The sequence below is a fragment of the Solanum dulcamara genome, chromosome 1, assembly GCF_947179165.1.
Source record: "Solanum dulcamara chromosome 1, daSolDulc1.2, whole genome shotgun sequence".
NCBI classification, from domain to species: Eukaryota; Viridiplantae; Streptophyta; class Magnoliopsida; order Solanales; family Solanaceae; genus Solanum; species Solanum dulcamara.
Genome location: NC_077237.1, coordinates 1,960,392 through 1,978,525, shown reverse-complemented (window position 1 = coordinate 1,978,525; position 18,134 = coordinate 1,960,392). Strand labels below are relative to the sequence as shown.

At 35.2% G+C, this 18,134-nt stretch overlaps 3 protein-coding genes across 7 annotated transcripts; 1 reads left to right on the top strand and 2 right to left on the bottom strand.

The window, feature by feature from the left end:
- Nucleotides 1-3,628: 3,628 nt before the first annotated feature.
- On the top strand, nt 3,629-5,187 carry LOC129884974 (8-hydroxygeraniol dehydrogenase-like). Its single transcript, XM_055959234.1, has 3 exons — nt 3,629-4,174; nt 4,513-4,666; nt 4,824-5,187. The coding sequence occupies exons 1-3, from the start codon at nt 3,629-3,631 to the stop codon at nt 5,024-5,026; spliced, it is 903 nt and encodes a 300-aa protein (XP_055815209.1). The 3' UTR covers nt 5,027-5,187.
- Nucleotides 5,188-7,180: 1,993 nt separating this feature from the next.
- LOC129896848 (TMV resistance protein N-like) lies at nt 7,181-9,141 on the bottom strand. Its single transcript, XM_055972828.1, has 2 exons — nt 8,532-9,141; nt 7,181-8,237 (listed from the first exon to the last, which is right to left on the bottom strand). The coding sequence occupies exons 1-2, from the start codon at nt 9,038-9,040 to the stop codon at nt 7,529-7,531; spliced, it is 1,218 nt and encodes a 405-aa protein (XP_055828803.1). The 5' UTR covers nt 9,041-9,141; the 3' UTR covers nt 7,181-7,528.
- Nucleotides 9,142-12,689: 3,548 nt separating this feature from the next.
- Nucleotides 12,690-18,091, bottom strand: LOC129896764 (TMV resistance protein N-like). Of its 5 annotated transcripts, none has more exons than XR_008768037.1 (6): nt 17,892-18,037; nt 17,280-17,807; nt 15,876-16,965; nt 15,208-15,480; nt 12,811-14,899; nt 12,690-12,709 (listed from the first exon to the last, which is right to left on the bottom strand). XR_008768037.1 is itself a non-coding variant. In XM_055972742.1 (5 exons), exons 2-5 carry the CDS (start codon nt 17,789-17,791, stop codon nt 13,274-13,276), a joined length of 3,501 nt encoding a protein of 1,166 aa, XP_055828717.1. In that variant the 5' UTR covers nt 17,792-17,807; nt 18,046-18,091; the 3' UTR covers nt 12,811-13,273. The 5 variants fall into 5 exon arrangements, 3 of the variants coding, with proteins under 3 accessions (XP_055828717.1, XP_055828728.1, XP_055828708.1); XR_008768038.1 differs by lacking the exon at nt 12,690-12,709 and having other exon boundaries at nt 12,811-12,940; nt 13,189-14,899; XM_055972742.1 differs by lacking the exons at nt 12,690-12,709; nt 17,892-18,037 and adding an exon at nt 18,046-18,091.
- Nucleotides 18,092-18,134: the final 43 nt, after the last annotated feature.

Below are 18,134 nucleotides of genomic sequence, written 5' to 3'. Positions count from 1 at the left end.
CAATGAATAGATTAAGTCAAGTCGTGTTGTCGGTGACAAAGAAATTACCCTTCTTTTTTTCTTTGCACCTTTATCTGCTTGTACTTTTAGTGGTCCATTGTGTGCATATTGCATTAGAGTTTCCAAGAAATTTTCTATATTTTATTGCTTTTGATCGGTTATTTTTATTAATTCAATCTATTTTGAATGAAAAATAATATTTTAATCCAAAGGTGAGTTCTATTGAATATCAATAAAGTCGGTATGATATTTTAGGTTAAAGTTTTATTAGAGACAATAACCAGCAAGTGATTCACTAAAATCGTGACGAAAAGAGTTACTCAAGTAACAAATCAGTAAAATAATTGATAAGATAACACCACTATCATAAAATTTGAAAAAAAAGAAAAAAGATACAAAAATATTTTAGACTTTGGAAAATCGAGCTAATAATATCATGTTCCTTATGTCCAGACTTGACATAAAATTTAAGAAAGTAATGAAGAATTTTGAATCATGTATATATATATATATATCACATACATGGAAAATTGGATTTAAAGAATTGTCAAGATGGAAAAAGATATTTTTTTTAAAATTTTAAATATTTAAAAAATAATTAAATAAATTTAATTTTGATAATTTGACCAACAATCGAACGGTGAGCACTCTAATTACCAGGTACTACACCCAGCCCCATGGAAATAAAGTTCTGAAATGGGCCAAAAAGTCTAAAGCCCGTTTGGATGGGCTTAAAAAAAAGTAAGTGTTTTTTGAACTTTGAAGTGTTGAAAGTTATTTTTATAAATAAGCAGTTGAGTGTTTGGATAAAAGTGCTTAAATGAGGAAAATGATGTGAATTTTAGGGTTAAAAGAATAAAAAAGGTAGTTTGGGAATTTAGTTAAAATATAAAGGATATAAAAGTAATTTTCATGGTCAAAGAAAATGACTTTAAGCACTTAGAAAAAAAAGGTTAGGAATCCTAACTTTTTATTTTTGACTGAAAGTTAGAATTAAGTAAACACGTTCAAAAGCTAAAAAGGGACTTTAAGTTGGTCCGGCCTCTAAATCTACTCCAAAATTCGGCCAAGTTGGCCATTTCCAGTTGGTAGAAAATGGAATATGTGATCGGCACCCTTTAAGTCAAGTGTTTTTTTTTTAAAATAATAATAAAAACTTTTTAAAGTTCACTTCAAATTAGTTTTCAAGTTTTCTTTGTTATGAACTTTGACTATAAAGACTACGCATTCATTCACTATCGCAAATAAACTGTTAGTCTTTCATGTAAAAGCAAAATCTTACAAACTATTAAAAATTAATATTCTTAGACAACCCTAATTGGAATTATAAATCATTAAAAGATTGCCGTATACAAAATCAAGACCATGTTTCTACGTACTATCACTGGCTCATAAGTGATGGTTGTCAGATAAGAGAAACTCCCATATAGGTCTTGATAGTACTCTAAGTCGGATTGGGTTGAATTGTATGTGATTGGTCCCGTCTAAATCATATCCCTGTTTAGACTTAGGACACTTGATTGAGTTGTTCTTCCTCTTGAGTTGAGATTTCGAGTTGATTTGATTCTTCCTTGATGTTTGTTTCATTCGTCCATTTTACATACTTGTACATTTCATGTACTAGCGTCATTTGGCCTGCATTGTTTCATGATGCGGAGATAGGTACTAGAGATCATCAACCGACGCACCGTTGAAGATCTTCTCACTTTCAGCTAGTTGGTGAGTCATCCCAGTTTCCGAAGGATACTGAGATTATCTTTATAGCTTTGTGTCGTATCCTTTATTTTGATTGTTGGTAGCCATGGACTTGTCATTGACACATCCTAGATTATTGATAGAGGCTTCATAGAAGTGTGGAAGTGTTGAATTGTCCGTTTTGACTAGTTTTATTCTAGTTAGTTATTGATTGGGTATTTGTTTGGCCTTTGGCCCTAAATTATGAATAGTATTCTTATGATTGAGTCTTCCGCTGATAGAATGTGAATGAATGAAAGTGTGACTGGACCAGGTGGTTCGCTTGAAGGCCAGAAATGGCTTTCGAGTGCCGGCCACGTCTAGGGTACCCTCCCGGGGCGTGACACATACCTTGTCAGGGTATGAATGAATCAACCAATCATGAATCTAATCCAACCAAGTCCTATCATGTCAGGACAATAATTTGGGAAGCATCCGACTTTAACGGTTCAATCCCCTCCTACGTTTGGTGACGTAGTTATTGGATTCGAGTTATTACTTACTCTTATCCAATTCGGTGCTCGATACTCCTCCCAAGACTCAATGCTCATAAAATTCCATCCAATCAACTCAATCTAATCATATCGACAAGTCTCATTTGGAACCTTGTCAAATCATCAATTCTATTACAATCAAACCTCTTCCAATCATACTATCCGATCAATCCCAATCATATCTTTCAAGAGTAGTTTAAATATGCATTTATAACATCCTACAATCCTATCCAATCATTTCTCTATTCATTTAGCAAATCTTTCCAGGACTCAGCAAGACTTCAAGGTACAAATCAATAATTTAAGGTAAATAACATATTTAAGAAAATTAACAAAACTTATTTAACAACTCATATCAATCAACCCATACCAACATGTAGCACATCACTTTCTTGACTCAACAACACCAACATAACCAAAGTTAAATTAATAGATGAAAAAGACTCATTTGGACATAAGCCTATCAAGAAACTCCATTCTTATGAACATTTAATCTCAAAGAAGATGTAGGGCACATGGGTGGACTCAATCCATGCTTTGAGTAGCCTTACATACCTTGGTGAAGACTTTGAAGGAACCTTGATGTTGGGTTTTCAATGGAAAGCTTGAATCCTAGAAATTCTTGAAGGCACTCTTTGTTGGAGAAGGATTGAAAGAGAAGAGGGTGGAGTCTAGGGCTTTTTTGGAGAGCAAAGGAATGAAAGTAAATAGTCCAAAAACGTTCCTAGGCTGGAGTATATATAATTAGGGAAATGCCCAATTTGCCCTTCCTCAGAAATCTGGAAAAAAATGTAGTCTTAAAACCCTGCACATCTAATAGGTATGCGTTGCACCAAGGACCAAACTACTGAGGCTTGTTCCTGGCGCTATAGTGGCGCGTCGCGCCCTTGCAGCTCCAAGCCTAAATTTTCTAGGTTCTAGAAAATGGGCTTAAAAACCCTACACATCTAATAGTGGTGCGTCGCGCCAAGGACCAAACTACTGAGGCTTGTTCCTGGCGCTATAGTGGCGCGTTGCGCCACTGCGGCGCCAAGCCCAGGTTTTCCCCAATTATAGTCCAGAGGCCTGAAATTTCTGCAGCACTAGTCCGTCATAAGATAATCATAACTTTTGACTCCGAACTCCAAAAAAAGCAATCTTGGTGATGTTGGAAAGAAGATTCAAGTACCTTTAATTTATTAGGTCATGGGCCACCCAATTCTTTATATTCAAAAAGATAAGGACATTGGAAGTCGACTCTTGTACAAACTCATTCAGAAACTTAGCCAAGACGAGTTCTTTGGACTTGGCTTGGTTTTAGGAATTCCTTATGACCCTAAATCACATACAAAACTCTCCAAGTACTTAGGAATTGGTCCTAACTTATGCATACACTTTAAAATCGTCGAGTACGATTCTACATGTACACGAAGAATGGTCCGAATTATAGTGAATTTTTGGGGGTGTTACATATTGTAACCGAGGTTGATAGCAAGGTAGATAAATTTAAGGTTGGAGACAAAGTAGGTGTTGGATGTATGGTAGGATCATGTCGAAAATGTGAGAATTGTAGCGTTGATCTCGAGAATTACTGCCCTGGTCAGATTCCTACATACAACGGCTATAGCTCAGATGGAACCCTCACGTTCGGAGGTTACTCCGACATGATGGTATCCGATGAACATTTTGTTGTACGCTGGCTTGAAGAGTTGTCGATGGATGTTGCTCCCCTGTTATGTGCTGGAATCACTACTTATAGTCCTTTGAAATATTTTGGACTCAATAAGCCTGGAATGCACATTGGTGTTGTTGGTCTTGGAGGACTCGGACATATGGTTGTTAAGTTCGCAAAGGCATTCAGAACCAAAGTGACTGTCATTAGTACATCTGCTAATAAGAAGCAAGAAGCAATTGAGCGTTTGGGCGCAGACTCTTTCTTGATCAGCCGCGATCCTGAGCAGATGAAGGTGAATATAATAACTCGTGATCATTGAACTGTGTGACCATCTTATCTAAAAGTTTAAACTGTTTGAGAGAGTACTTTTATTTAATTAATTGTGTCTTCAAGACGCCCTTGCCTTATTCTTTTTCATGAGTAAAGCACGTGAAATTCTTCTCTTTTTCTGACAATGGTGGCATTGAGGCTTTTGAACGCACAAAGCTATGTTGAAGTGTGTGACAATTTCATCTAAAAGCTTAAGTTTGTTATAAAAAGATCTTTTGACTTAAATAATTATGCGAGTTCAACAATTTAAACACGAGAACAGAGGCTAATCTTTCTTTTATTCGTTTTATATACGAGCAGGCTGCAATGAACACATTGGATGGGATCATCGACACTGTTTCTGCAGTGCACCCTATTCTTCCATTGCTTATGTTATTGAAATCTCATGGTAAGATTGTTATGGTTGGTGCACCAGAAAAACCGGTGGAGTTGCCCGTGTTTCCTCTACTTATGGGTAAGCATATATAGTCTTCTTTATGCACTATTTCAAATACAAAAAGTTCGGGCTTAAAGTATATATAATGTGACACTTCCTGCACATAGTGGAAGCTTAGTACATCGGACAGCTTTTACTAAAGTTCGTAACTTCGTATATATGATGTGGAAAACAGGAAGGAAGCTAGTGGCTGGAAGTGGCATAGGAGGGATGAAAGAGACTCAAGAAATGTTGGATTTCGCGGCTAAGCATAACATAACACCAGATATTGAAGTCGTGCCAATGGACTATGTTAACACCGCGTTGGAACATCTTCTGAAATCGGACGTGAAGTATCGTTTCGTGCTCGATATTGGCAATACATTGAACAAGAAATGAGAATTTTAATTTGGGGGGGGGGGATCAATTATTTGTGTTTACTTTGTTCGTCTAAGCTACTACTTTTAAACGTTGAGGCACTATAGCTTAAAATTCACAGGAATTTCCTTATTTTTTTTCAAGTTAAGAATTGTGTTGTGACATTTTCTAGCAGTGATTCTTTGCTTAAATTACATTATTTTCAGAGATGATTAATTACATGTCTTTCTTGCACTTACTAAAATAGAAAAAGAATGTGATACTTACTCCGCTGCTCGATTGACCATTTTCAGTACTTAGTCTTCGTTGATATTTACCATGTAACATTTTACAGTAGATATCAACGGAGACTACGCTTTTGGAGATTGACCATAAGGCAAACATGTGATTATGTATATGATTTCGCATATTGAACATATGTTTATTTTTATTTTCCAGTGGGAAAAAAAAAAAAAAACTTCTTCCGTTAATCATGAAAGATTAAGTAACTATTTTTGTTTTATGTACACAGCCAAGCGAGAAGTCAAATTTGAGAACCTACAATAAGAATGACATCTATATTATATATATGAGAGAAACAACACAATAACATGTTTGTACCTTATAAAATAAAACTTAATGTATGTAAAAGTAATTCTAAAAAATTAAATGTAGTTGTTTTCTTCACATGTTTATATGACATCTAAAAAACAGTTCAAATTCTTGAACTTTTAAGGTATTTATATTATTTAGTGTGGGATACACGTACAACACGTATTCGAAAACTAGTAATACTCAATTCTCAAAAGACATCTAATAAATTGGGATAACTTAGTAAATTATATCTTATTGTTATTATTTCCCTTAATGGGAAGCTAAAGCTACAGATGAAATGGGACGGAGGGAGTATCATTGGCCCCTATACATTGATGTGGCAAAGAGCGTGGATGCATTCTTTTAGACGCATGATTGTAAAAAATAAATAAACGAAAAATTAGCTTCTAAGGGGATAATTTTTCTAATATTTTTTTATTGCTTCTATCTATGTGTTGCCACATGTCATATTAATTAAAAAACACACCTTATGTCAATAAAATTAAATGTGAGTCAATGGTCACAAGAATAGTTAATATATTTGACTAAAAGCTGTTGGCAATGATTTCCAAGGATATCTATAACAATCAAACCAATGCAAGCTATTGGGCAGGCACTCAATGGAATCATCATGTGTACCATAATCATTGATTCATAATATTTTAAGCGTTTTCATATTTTTCATGGCTTTTTTGCTAAAGCATAAATTTTTGGTTCCTTCTTCTAACCACGTTACTTTTATTGCCTTGGTTCCCTAACATAATATCGTACAAATTTCAAATTAATCCAAAGAATGGAAGTTGAATTAAATAAACTTTAGTATATGAAAATCATAAATTGAATATTATTGCATTGTTTAGCCTACTTACTGTATTATTAACCATCACTTCTTCGAAATCTGTAGCATCCCATAATCTGCTATATTCACCAGGATCATCCTTATGTATTTTTACTATATATTTACCCATATCTTGTATTAAGTCATGCATTTGAACTAGGGCTGTATAGGGCAAATCGATAAACTGCACCAAACCGACAAACCGAACCAAACCGGAAAAAAAACTCGACTAGTGATTTGGTTTGACTTGGTTTGGTGTTTGGAAAATAAACCCGACCATTATAGGGTTGGTTTGGTTTTAACTAAAAAAAGTCAAACCGAACCCAAACCGATCCGATTATAGATATACTACTTTTAAATTATGTTATACATAAAAATATTTATTAAAATGTAATAACGACCCAGTGAAAATCCCACAATGTGGGGTCTGGATTTATTAAAATGTAATATATAAATATTTTCTTAAAATTTTTCATAATTTTTGTTTTCTTTCTTACATTTAAATTTGGACTTGAGAAACTCATCTAAATAATATACAAAAAAAGCATCTTATAAAGTTATATTATAAAGTTAAAACTTCAAACAGTATTCTGTCTCCATCTTATATGTTGATATATTGTATTAGAACTCTTTTTAAGAAGCACTGTTTTGTGCTTTTTATTAAATACTATGAAAAACCCGAGAAATCCGAAAAAATCCAAAAAACCCGAGAAACCCGAAAAAACCCGAGAAAAATTGATATCGAAAAACCCTACTTTTATTGGTTTGGTTTGGTTTATAGATTTAATAACCCGACATAAATGGTTTGGTTCGATTTGTAAAAAATCTGAATCAACCTGGTCCATGTACACCCCTAATTTGAACTATATTGTTGTCAGAGATGAACACAAGAGATTTGTCAATTAGGACACTCAATTCAATATTTACTCCAAAATAACAGCTCTCAAGAATTGACATGATGTAATCTTTTTTATTCCCTCGTAGGAAGCATGCTATATCTAGAAATATGTCTTGTTGTGTGATCTCCAGTCCATCATAGCTAATTTTGAGATTTTCAACGATTTCTTATTTAGAGTTCATTTTCATTTGTTCTATAGCACTTCTCCACACAGTTATGTCCCTCTATTATGTAAGAAAGAACCCCACACTTTTAGGGCTAAAGGAAGGCCTTGAGCATGACTTACAACCTCCAATGAGAGCTTCTCAAAACATTCACCTGGAGCTTCTTCTTTGAAAGCATATTGATGGAACAATTTAATAGCATCATGGTCAAGTAGTGTAGTCACTTCATATACTACATCATTCTTTCCTATCAAATGCTTATCTCTAGTTGTTGCAATAATCCTACTGCCCTTGCCAAACCAATCAAGATCCCCTGCTAAGTTATCCAAATGATCATTGTGATCTATGTCATCAAGAACAACTAAAACTTTCTTAAATCGAAGTCTACGAGCTATCATGTGCTTTCCATCTTCCTTATTATTCACATAATTATCGTTTTTCCTCAACAGCTCTGAGAGAAGGATATTTTGCAAAGAATGCATTCCAGATTTGTTTTCTTTAATATCCGCAAGAAAACAAGCACCATCAAATTGATTCATGTTTGTATCGAAAATAGCCCTTGCTATTGTCGTTTTACCAACTCCTCCCATTCCCCAGATCCCCACAATCCGAACATCACTGATTTCCATCTCTAGTAAGGATTTTACTTTCTCTAAATGAGTATCTATTCCCACAACATTTCGCAAATAAGATACTGAAGCCTTGCATAATTTGGACGAAACTTGGTCAACAATATGTTGAATACACTCTGATTCAATCCTATAAAAAAGAAGAAGAATATTGCTGATATATACAGATAAGAGAATCAAGAATAAAAGGTAGTATTTCACATTATAGAGTACTCCATAATTATGATAAATCAAACTCTTGAAGAATTAATCAGAATATTATCCCTTCTTACTGATATAAATATATAATCAACCATCATTCATTATTAGGGAAATATGAAAAAATATATATAAGATTCTGTCTTGACTCATTTTTGAGGTTTGTTCAATAGTAATATAGTATATATAGGTAGTATTCTTTTCAATTGATGTGTTTTCAACTCACCCATCATGGATATCATATCCTTTTAGATTTGCGGCAGCAGTTAAGGCAGTTCTCCATGCTTGCACCTTCTGCATCCCCTCAACATCATCCTCATACCTCGATTCATGTTTGGCAAATGCTTCTGCAAAACTCTCTCTTTGGTATCGAACATGTGATGGATCCACATCATAGAAGATCGGTATGACTGTTTGTCCATTTTCTTCCTCCTTGCATTCCATGATCTTCACTAGTTCATTCAAGCACCATCTTGATGTTGCATAATTCCTTGAGAAAACGACGAGTGCAACTTGAGACTCTTCGATAGCTTTCAAGAGTTCTTCTGAGATGGAATCGCCTTGCTCTAGCCGTTTATCATCTTGAAAGGCAAATATTCCCATGTTTTTCAAACCTTCATACAAGTGACCCATAAATTTCTTACGGGTATCTTTACCTCTAAAACTTAGAAAGACATCGTACTTCCATCGAGGACAGTATTGTGAATCACTCACAATAGAAGAAGAAGATGCCATGGATGTTGATCTGAAAAAGTAATCACAAACTTTGTGGTAATTATAAGATGAAGAAATAGAAAGAAAATGAAAGAGAATTGTTTCTGTGAATTATTAATGCTCTACTCCACTTGTCATTAGAATTATTGGAAGAAAAAAAAAGGAGATAAAAGTGAATCACATAGCCCACTTGAATGGAAAAGAAGAATCAACAACTATAAAGAAAGAATAGAGAAGGACAAAAGCTTTTTTTTTTAAAAAAAAAACACCTACGCACCCTGCATCAGAACCCCACAGTAATATATCCAAGTAAATTTCTTTGTCACTAACAACCAGTCAAAACAAGTAATATGTACTGTAACATGTTGAAAATTTCTTCATCCATCAAAATGTGTTAGGTAATGAAGAAAATATATATGTTCCAAAAAGAATGTTCGATTTTCTCATTTTTAATTGGTCAAAAGTATTTTTAAAATTGTTGTTCAAGAAAACAAGTTTCATAAATGACATTTCACATTAATGTTTATAGTTATCACGATCCAAAACTAAGTGTGAAGGCACTTATCCTATTCCACCAGGACAATTCAATTTAGAAAACAACAAATATGGAAAAAAGTGGAAATAATTAATAGAAGAGATACACAAATGTGGAAAACTTAAATAACTTAAATAACTCCCAAAATCTAGTTGTCACGTGTACAAGCCACTAATAATTTGAGATGTCAAAATAGATAAAGTCTCAAAATGTCTTTGTTTCTCAAATAGAACAAAACATAAATACATGAATAAGAGAGTCCGCCGGACGACAAACAACTACCACTCTATATCTTCCGAAAAGCATTGAGTGATCACGAAGGGAAACTATTCAATGTCCGGGCTCAAAACCTACAGAAGTGTAGAAGCAAAGAGTGAGTACCAAACAACATTGTACTCAACAAGTCAACTAGTAAGATAAGATAAATCTAAAAGTATTTGGAATCCATTAGTGAAAACCATTTCAAAAACCGAGTTGTATTCAACTCATAATCACCATTTTAGTAAAAACTAAGTTCTTGAGCAAAACCCAAGTTATTGAAATCAAAATCAAGAATTTAGAAGTTGAAATCACAATATAATCAATAGGTATTGAAGAATCTTTGTTAAAATCACTTACCCAATTGATTTGTCTCGAAAAACCCTTAAGAAATCATCTCAACCGAGCTCCCAATACTAAAAAATGGTGAAAAATGGACATTTTCCCACTTTTGGGAATTAAAACACTATTCAGATAAAATTGCCCTCAGCGATTGTGGCCTGAGGCCCGCGAACATGGAGGTCAAAGGTCAAAGCTTCAATGTGAACGCGGTCGTGAGCTCCCCGAATACGAAGGCCATCAGGTCAGGCCCTTCGCGAACATGGTCAAGCACCCGCGAACGCGAAGGCTAACTCTTAAACCTTCCGTGCGCGATCGAGTTCCACTGCTCCGCGAACACGAAGAGTCATGCACCAGACATCACATATCAACAAGCACACTAGTCACAAAATCACCGAATGGACCTCGGAATTCGTTCGGAACCCCGTACACACAAATCAAACATGCTATCCCACTAAATTCGACATTTCGGACTCAATAAAACTGTTGAAATTCGGATTTGAGGTCTCCTTGACCCTGAAATCTATTTAGTCGCAATTAAACTAACTTAAGGCTCAAAAATACCAAATCAAGCTCGGACCTCTGAAAAATCAACCAAGACCTCGCCTAGGCCTAAAATCATCTCCCGAATCCAATAAAATCGCTGGAAATCCGTTCCGAGTGTCCAAACTCCGAATGTTGACCAAAGTCAACTCAAAGACCAAAATCTCAAGAATTTCCAACTTAGGACCTCAATTCCACAACACAACCTCGAATCTGAAACCGACAACTCTCTTAGACCAATTTCAACATTTCAGAGCCAATGAAATCAACTGAATCCATTCCGAGACTCGAAACTCCAAGACACTGATAACCACTATTTCACAACTTAAACCTTTTAAAAATTCAAGCTTCAAAAAATCACAACTTTTCAAAGAATTTTCAAAATCAACCTCATAAACCGATCAAATATGACTATGAGCAACTATACGAAGGGTAAAGCGGTAATTTCACGTAAATTTCCAAAAATGACGAACCGGGTCATTACAATAGTTAAAAAAAAATTCCATTGTTTCCGTTTAAATCTAACAAAAGGTGTTTGATAAATATTTTATGGATTAACATTTGACAAACTTAAAGGATCAAAGCTGATAAGTACATACTTAAGGAACTATATAAAACCTACCATCAAACATAAGGGAGCATTGTTCATTTTCCCTTTTCACAACTTCCTAAAGCACAGCATCTGATGGATAACAAGGGATTGACAAAGATATTTTTAACTGGCTTAAGTCAATCGGTTCCAACAAGCTGGCATCTAAACTGGAAACCCTATGACGGGTACCAAACACTGGATGGATATAAAAGATGTAGTTGCTCTCAACTACTTAATCCGCGTGCTAGATTTGATCATCCGCAGTATATTCACAAACTACTTCTACCATGTAGATTTGCAGTAGGTAACTACACTTCTTCAGTAGAACTTGGTAGTGGTAGAGAAAGTATTTGAGCTCTACATCCCATTGGAAGAACAGTTGCTTACCAAGAGCTACATTCGAATATTCCTTGAAATAGTTCCCGTTTGGACCGCTTGTGCTTTCTGATGTGAGGCGACTTACTGATAGTTCCAAGACTTCTTTCATTCACCCGTTTTGGCACAACTTTCTTGCTTCGTGCACATTCATTTACAAATGGTTTTTGAAAAGTACTCGTCAGCAAAGGCAAAGCTGTGAATTCATTTTTTTATGAAACTAGGTATTCTGAGCTGTCACTCACAGATTCCAAAAGTTCTTTTGAGAATCTCTTTCTCACCACAAGAATCTAGTTATGTACAAACAGAGGAAATATGTGCAGTTCGTATGCAATTTTGCTCTCAAATATCATGTTCCCATTTTGAACAGCAAAAATAATCCAAATCCAAACAAAACTAGAACTTGTTAAAAACACTTTTAAAGTAATCGAGTAGATGTTAGTATTACTTTATCAAGATCGATTTCAACAAGAAACAACAGACAGCACGATAAAAAAGATCATATGACAAACTCAAACTCTGAAACTTGATACTAAACAAGCTGAATAATGGCTTGCAGAGTAAATGAATACAGATGGAGCACCAAGATATGATGCAACTCGCAAGATGTGTGGCAAACCTTTGCCTTTACTATGTGAACTAAGTGAAATCCAATATCTCAGATATCTTTTCACATAACAATCATACAACAAAGTCAAAATCTGAACTTAGTACTCAAGAAGGCAGAATACTGGCTTGCATTAAATTATGACGGAGCACCAAGATATGATGCAAGTTGCAAGATGACACAGTATACTCCACAAGCTGTCACTTTAATTTTAACAAAATACATTTATTTCTTTTCTTTCCAACTTGCTTATCTCTTAAAATGTTGTTTTGCAAGTAAAATGATGAACATCAGTTTCTGATGGATAGTATACGAGAGTAGGTTCTTTTGGATGAGATGGCTATTCAAGTTTAGTTCCATACATTAAATCTTGAGTGCTCACTTTGTCAACATCTTCAGTCTCTTGATCCTGCTTAGTTAACTCTCAGCAGCTGCACAGGCCTGAAAAAGCCACCAAAATTTTACTTCATGGAGGAAAAACTAGTTCTGTAACTAATGCAGCACATAAGCAAGACAAAGAACTCAGAGAATGTTTCCCTTACTTGAGGAATTAATTTTGATATAGAAGCATCTACAAATTAAGTTGAGAACTATGACATTGCTTGCGAACTTCTTTAGTAGGGAGGAGGTGCCATTCCTCACGTTTACCGTTGTCCCCAGACTTCACTCTTTCTTTGCCGACCATAGGGGATGCATGATCAAATATCACACAGCAAAGACAGAATTTTAGAAATATATCCTTATGAAAAACTCCAGTTTAACCAATTTGAACAAAGGAAATAGCAATTGAAGCATTCATCTGCCCAAGAACCATGATAATTCAGAACAAAGATGATAATTAATTATCTAGGAGAAAGCCTAGTCCTTCGTTCACATTGAGAAAGGTGAGTGAAATTTCCGAATAGACTGGCTATATATACCTATATTTAAGCTAATATCCTGGGCTAGTGGGAAAGAGATGCAAAGTTTCTGAATAGTATATATGCCTATATTGGTGTTGGTTCGTCATTGTTTCTGAGAAGAGGAGCAATTGGCCTCAATCTTAGGTTCACCTTTATACAACAAACGAAGTCCAAACTCCTTCCTTTCTCCAGGGGAATATAACCTAATGCGTCCATAGTCATTCGCTGTTCTTCCATTTGCCTTAGATGTATCCCATAAGCCAGCATGAGGTACCAAGAAAAAATGAATAGCTGATTCTGCAGGACATTCTGAATGGTTGGATAAGGCAATTTTTTGGATGATACGCGTCACCGGCCTCCCATCATAACAAATCAACTGAGCTTCGGCATTAATTAATTTGCCAGAGTAACATAAAGCAAATCCCAAGAAGTTATCACTTGCATACCAATTTTCAGGCAATTTGAGTGATATACTAAAACCATTTTCCTGATGGTGGAACCATCTTGGGATATTCCCTCTAGTGGTGAACACTCTTAGTGACAAGGAATCTGAAGCAGAGATGTCATGCTGCAACGATGAGATATTCTGAAACAACGAATTACAGATCCAATCATTACTCCAATCTGCATCTATTGTATCTAATTGCTGTGGAAATTCTGGCAGCTGTGTAAGCCTCTTGCAATCTGATAAGTCCAAGGATCGAAGAGCACCAAGCTGGGCTATGCTTCGAGGCAAATACTCAAAACTATTTCCACTGAGATTCAACTCTTTCAAAGAGGATAAGCATCCAATGTCTTCCGGAAGTCCTCCATCTATTAAATTGCAGCAATTGAGTTTCAAAGTATCCAAGTTTGGCATCCCCGTGAAACCTGGAAACTCTTTCAGCCTGTAGCAATCTGATAAGTACAAGGATCGAAGAGCACTAAGTTGGGCTATGCTTTGAGGCAAATTCTCAAAGTTATTTCTATTGAGATACAATTTTTTCAACGAGGATAAGCATCCAATGTCTTCCGGAAGTCCTCCTTCTATTAAATTGCAGTAACTGAGATCCAGATCTTCCAATGAGCGTAACCCTTCATTCACCTCAGGGAACACAAAGGACACTCCATATTTTAAATTTTGTCTGGAAAAAGTCAATAATTTAAGCTTGTTCAAGCAGACGATAGAAGATGGAGGCCGTGAAATTAGAGTATCTCTGGCCTGAAGCTCCTCCAAGTTTTCTAAATCGCCAATCTCTTCTGGTAAGCTTTCAAGCTTTGAGCAGAAGGACACAATTAGCTTCACCAAACCTTTCAACTTACAAATGCTGCTTGGAAGAGCTACAAGGTTTTGCATAGAACTCAAATTTAGCTCTGTAAGACGACATGCATATTGTTGAATAATAGATGATGGTATTTCCCTTAGACCAGACCAGCTCATTCTGATCTCTAACTCTGGCTTCATTCTTCCGAGGATTTCTGGAAATTTCTCTAAACTATAGCAATCATCTAGGTGCAGATATTCAATAGATTCCACATTAACACATGGAAACCTCGTAAGGCGTTTACAACGAGTCAAATATAACTGAATGAGTTTTCTGCAACTTCCCACGGAATGGTGAACCTCTTCAAGATTCTTACATTTAAACAGATTCAAATACTCCAAATTTGGCATCCCCGTGAAATCTGGTGTTCGCATCAGGCATCTAGAGTAGCTGAGATCTAGATTTCGCAGAGACGGCAAATGCTGCTATTTAGAACACACAAAGAATGAGAATTAGGATGCTGCATCTCTGTGTCAATTTCTCTCTGAATTCGTGCATTTTGTAGTCTATCATATTACATCTCACGTAAATCTGACTTTAAACACATAAAAGGAAAAATCACATTCCTATATATGTTTTTAACAGTTAGAGCTGGATAATAAATTACCAAATGGGAAGCAATTGTATGTTACATGTGTTTCCATGTCAATCTAGCAGTGGTTGTCAACTTTGAGAGTCTATTTATGTATCAGACAAAAATAAAAATGATTAAAATTGAATTCAATAATTGTACCTTTGTTCCAGTCCATAATTGACGCAGAGAACTGCACTGGAGATCAAGATAAACAAGCTTTTTAGGTTCAAAATTTTCTAATAATGACTCCCAAGGATAACTATGACATACAAACCAACGCAAGTTGTTGGGAAGATACTCAATGGAGTCATCACATGACTGAAAACCGATGATGGATAATAATCTAAGCCTTTTCATGTTTTTCATGGCTTTTTTGCTAAAGCATAGTTTTTGAACACCATATGTCCAGATTGCTTCCATTGCCTTGGTCCCCTGGTAAAAGGTTCATTAGTCTACAAAGTATAAAATCTGCATGCCAATATGACTACTTTCTAACTCCTTGCAATGCCAAAATTTCATTATGTTTTGCATTATTTATTACTGCACTTAAAAGCTAGAACAATTAAAAAAAATGAAGGTACAATATTAGTTAGGTCTTTCTTAAGAAAAATATCGCTAAAGAGAAATACTTTATGCAATTAATTTTGTAATCCAACTTTCTAGTAATACAATTTTTGACAAGTTCTTAGAGTCAAATCGAAAAGTTTTTCATGTTGTGATAGAACGAAGTTGTAATTGAGACAGTACCAACAATTTTCATCTTTTAAATAAAAAGTAAAAGATGAAGACTAAAAATTGAGTATTATTGCATTGTTTAGCCTACTTACTGTATTGTTGACCATCACTTCTTCGAAATCTTCAAAGTCCCAGAGTCTGCTCTGTTCTCCCGAATCTTTTTGCATTTTTACCACATATCTACCCATATCTTGAATCAAGTCATGCATTTCAATCTTATCATTTTTGGAGATGAACACAAGAGATTTGTCAATTAAGACATCCAATCCGTGTTTTGCTCCAAAATCACAGCTCTCAAGGATTTGCATGACTAGTTCTTTTCCTTTTCCTCGTAAGAGACATGCTATATCTAAAAATATCTTTTTCTCTTCAAGCTCAAGTCCATCATAACTTACTTTGAGCTTTTTAACAATTTCTAAACTAGAGTTTTTTTTTATTTGGTCTACGGTGCTTGTCCACTGAGTTAGGCCTTTATTATGCAACAAAGAACCCCACACCTTGAGGGCTAAAGGAAGGCCTTTAGCATGATTTACTACCTCCAATGAGAACTTCATAAAACGTTCATCTGGAATTTCTTTTCTGAAAGCATGTCGATTGAACAATTGCATAGCTTCATGATCAGGTAGTGTAGACACTTCATATATTGCATTATCCTTCTCTATCAAATGTCTATTTCTAGTAGTTACAATAATTCTGCTGCCATTACCAAACCAACTAACATCACCTGCTAAATACTCCAAATGATCACCATGATCTATGTCATCAAGCACAATTAGCACCTTCTTAGAACAAAGTCTGCTCGGAATCATGCACTTTCCATCATACTTATTATTGACATAATCATCTTTTTTTCTTAACAGTTCAGAGAGAAGGGTATTTTGTAAAGAATGCATTTGATTATAGTTTGCATTTTCTTTAACATCCGCAAGAAAACAAGAAGCTTTAAATTGATAAGATAGAGTATCAAAGATGGCTTTTGCTATAGTTGTTTTACCAACACCGCCTATTCCCCAAATCCCTACAATCCGAACATCATTGATTTCTATCTGAAGTAGGGATTTTAGTTTCTCTAAATGAACAATTATTCCCACAACATCTTGCAAAGAAGATAAAGAATAAGAACTCTTGCGTAATTTGGAAGAGATGTGATCGACGATTTGCCGAATATTCTCTGATTCGATCCTACATATATAAGAAGATTGATTGTGGAAAATGTGGAAGTCAAGTATTAGTAAGTATTTCATATCGTTAATCAAATAGGAAACATTGTAGTTCAGGGTAATAGCAACACTCTATAGTTGAAGTATGAAAGTTGTAAAACTTGAATAGTTTAGAAGGATTATTATGTATTCTCTCCAACTAAATTAACTCATTTTGGAGGTATAGATCCTTATTCTATAGTAGAATATGTCTTGGTTTCACAGGAGCATCCAAATTTGAATGGAAATTATTCTGTTTCCTTTTTCATTAAAGGCAATTATGTGCTTTTAACTCACCCGTCACGGATATCATATCCTTTTAGATCTGCCGCAGCAGTTAGAGCATTCCTCCATCCTTGCACCTTCTGCATCTCCTCAGCAGCAGCATCCTTATACCTCGATTCATGTTTGGCAAATGCTTCTGCAAAGCTCTCCCTTTGGTATCGAACATGTGATGGATCCACACCATAGAAGACCGGTATGACTATTGGTCCATTTTCTTCCTCCTTGCATTCCATGATCTTCACTAATTCATTCAAGCACCACCTTGACGTAGCATAATTCTTTGAGAAAACGATTACTGCAACTTGAGACTCTTCTATAGCTTTCACGAGTTCTTCTGAGATGGAATCTCCATTCTCTAGCCTTTTATCATCTAGATAGGTGAATATTCCTCTGTTGTTCAAACCTTCGTACAAGTGACTCGTAAAATTTCTCCGGGTATCTTCACCTCTAAAACTTAGAAAGACATCATACTTCCATCGAGGACAGTACTGTGAATTACTCGCATAAGAAGAAGATGATGCCATCAATTCGATTAATTGTCTGAAAGAAAAATAAACAGTGATGAGATCAAGTGATGATACTTTTGACAAAGTTATATACAGAAAAGAAGAACTAAACAAGTACCACTTGAAACATGAAAGGTTCTATGAATAAATAATTGTTGTTGGATCTAGTCAACTTATATTAATAGAAGTAATAGGTAGGAAATTTCTGTGAATATTGCTCAGACAACAGTTGACTGCTATTCTGGAAATTTCTGTGATTATGATCACTCAACTAGTTGAAATCTGCTTTCTCAATCGAGCATCATCACCTTGAACAAGATGAGAATTATATCATTAATTTATAATTTTTTTCAAAATTAAA

Bases quoted from the DNA above. Each gene is read 5' to 3' on its own strand.
- LOC129884974 (XM_055959234.1), top strand. From the start codon at position 3,629: ATGTACACGAAGAATGGTCCGAATTATAGTGAATTTTTGGGGGTGTTA. The intron at 4,175-4,512 runs GTGAATATAATA...ATATACGAGCAG, and splicing joins GCGATCCTGAGCAGATGAAG to GCTGCAATGAACACATTGGA. The intron at 4,667-4,823 runs GTAAGCATATAT...TGTGGAAAACAG, and splicing joins CGTGTTTCCTCTACTTATGG to GAAGGAAGCTAGTGGCTGGA.
- LOC129896848 (XM_055972828.1), bottom strand. From the start codon at position 9,040: ATGGCATCTTCTTCTTCTATTGTGAGTGATTCACAATACTGTCCTCGA. The intron at 8,238-8,531 runs GTGAGTTGAAAA...TCTTTTTTATAG, and splicing joins GGATATGATATCCATGATGG to GATTGAATCAGAGTGTATTC.
- LOC129896764 (XM_055972742.1), bottom strand. From the start codon at position 17,791: ATGGCATCATCTTCTTCTTATGCGAGTAATTCACAGTACTGTCCTCGA. The intron at 16,966-17,279 runs GTGAGTTAAAAG...TTATATATGTAG, and splicing joins GGATATGATATCCGTGACGG to GATCGAATCAGAGAATATTC. The intron at 15,481-15,875 runs GTAAGTAGGCTA...ACCTTTTACCAG, and splicing joins AAGTGATGGTCAACAATACA to GGGACCAAGGCAATGGAAGC.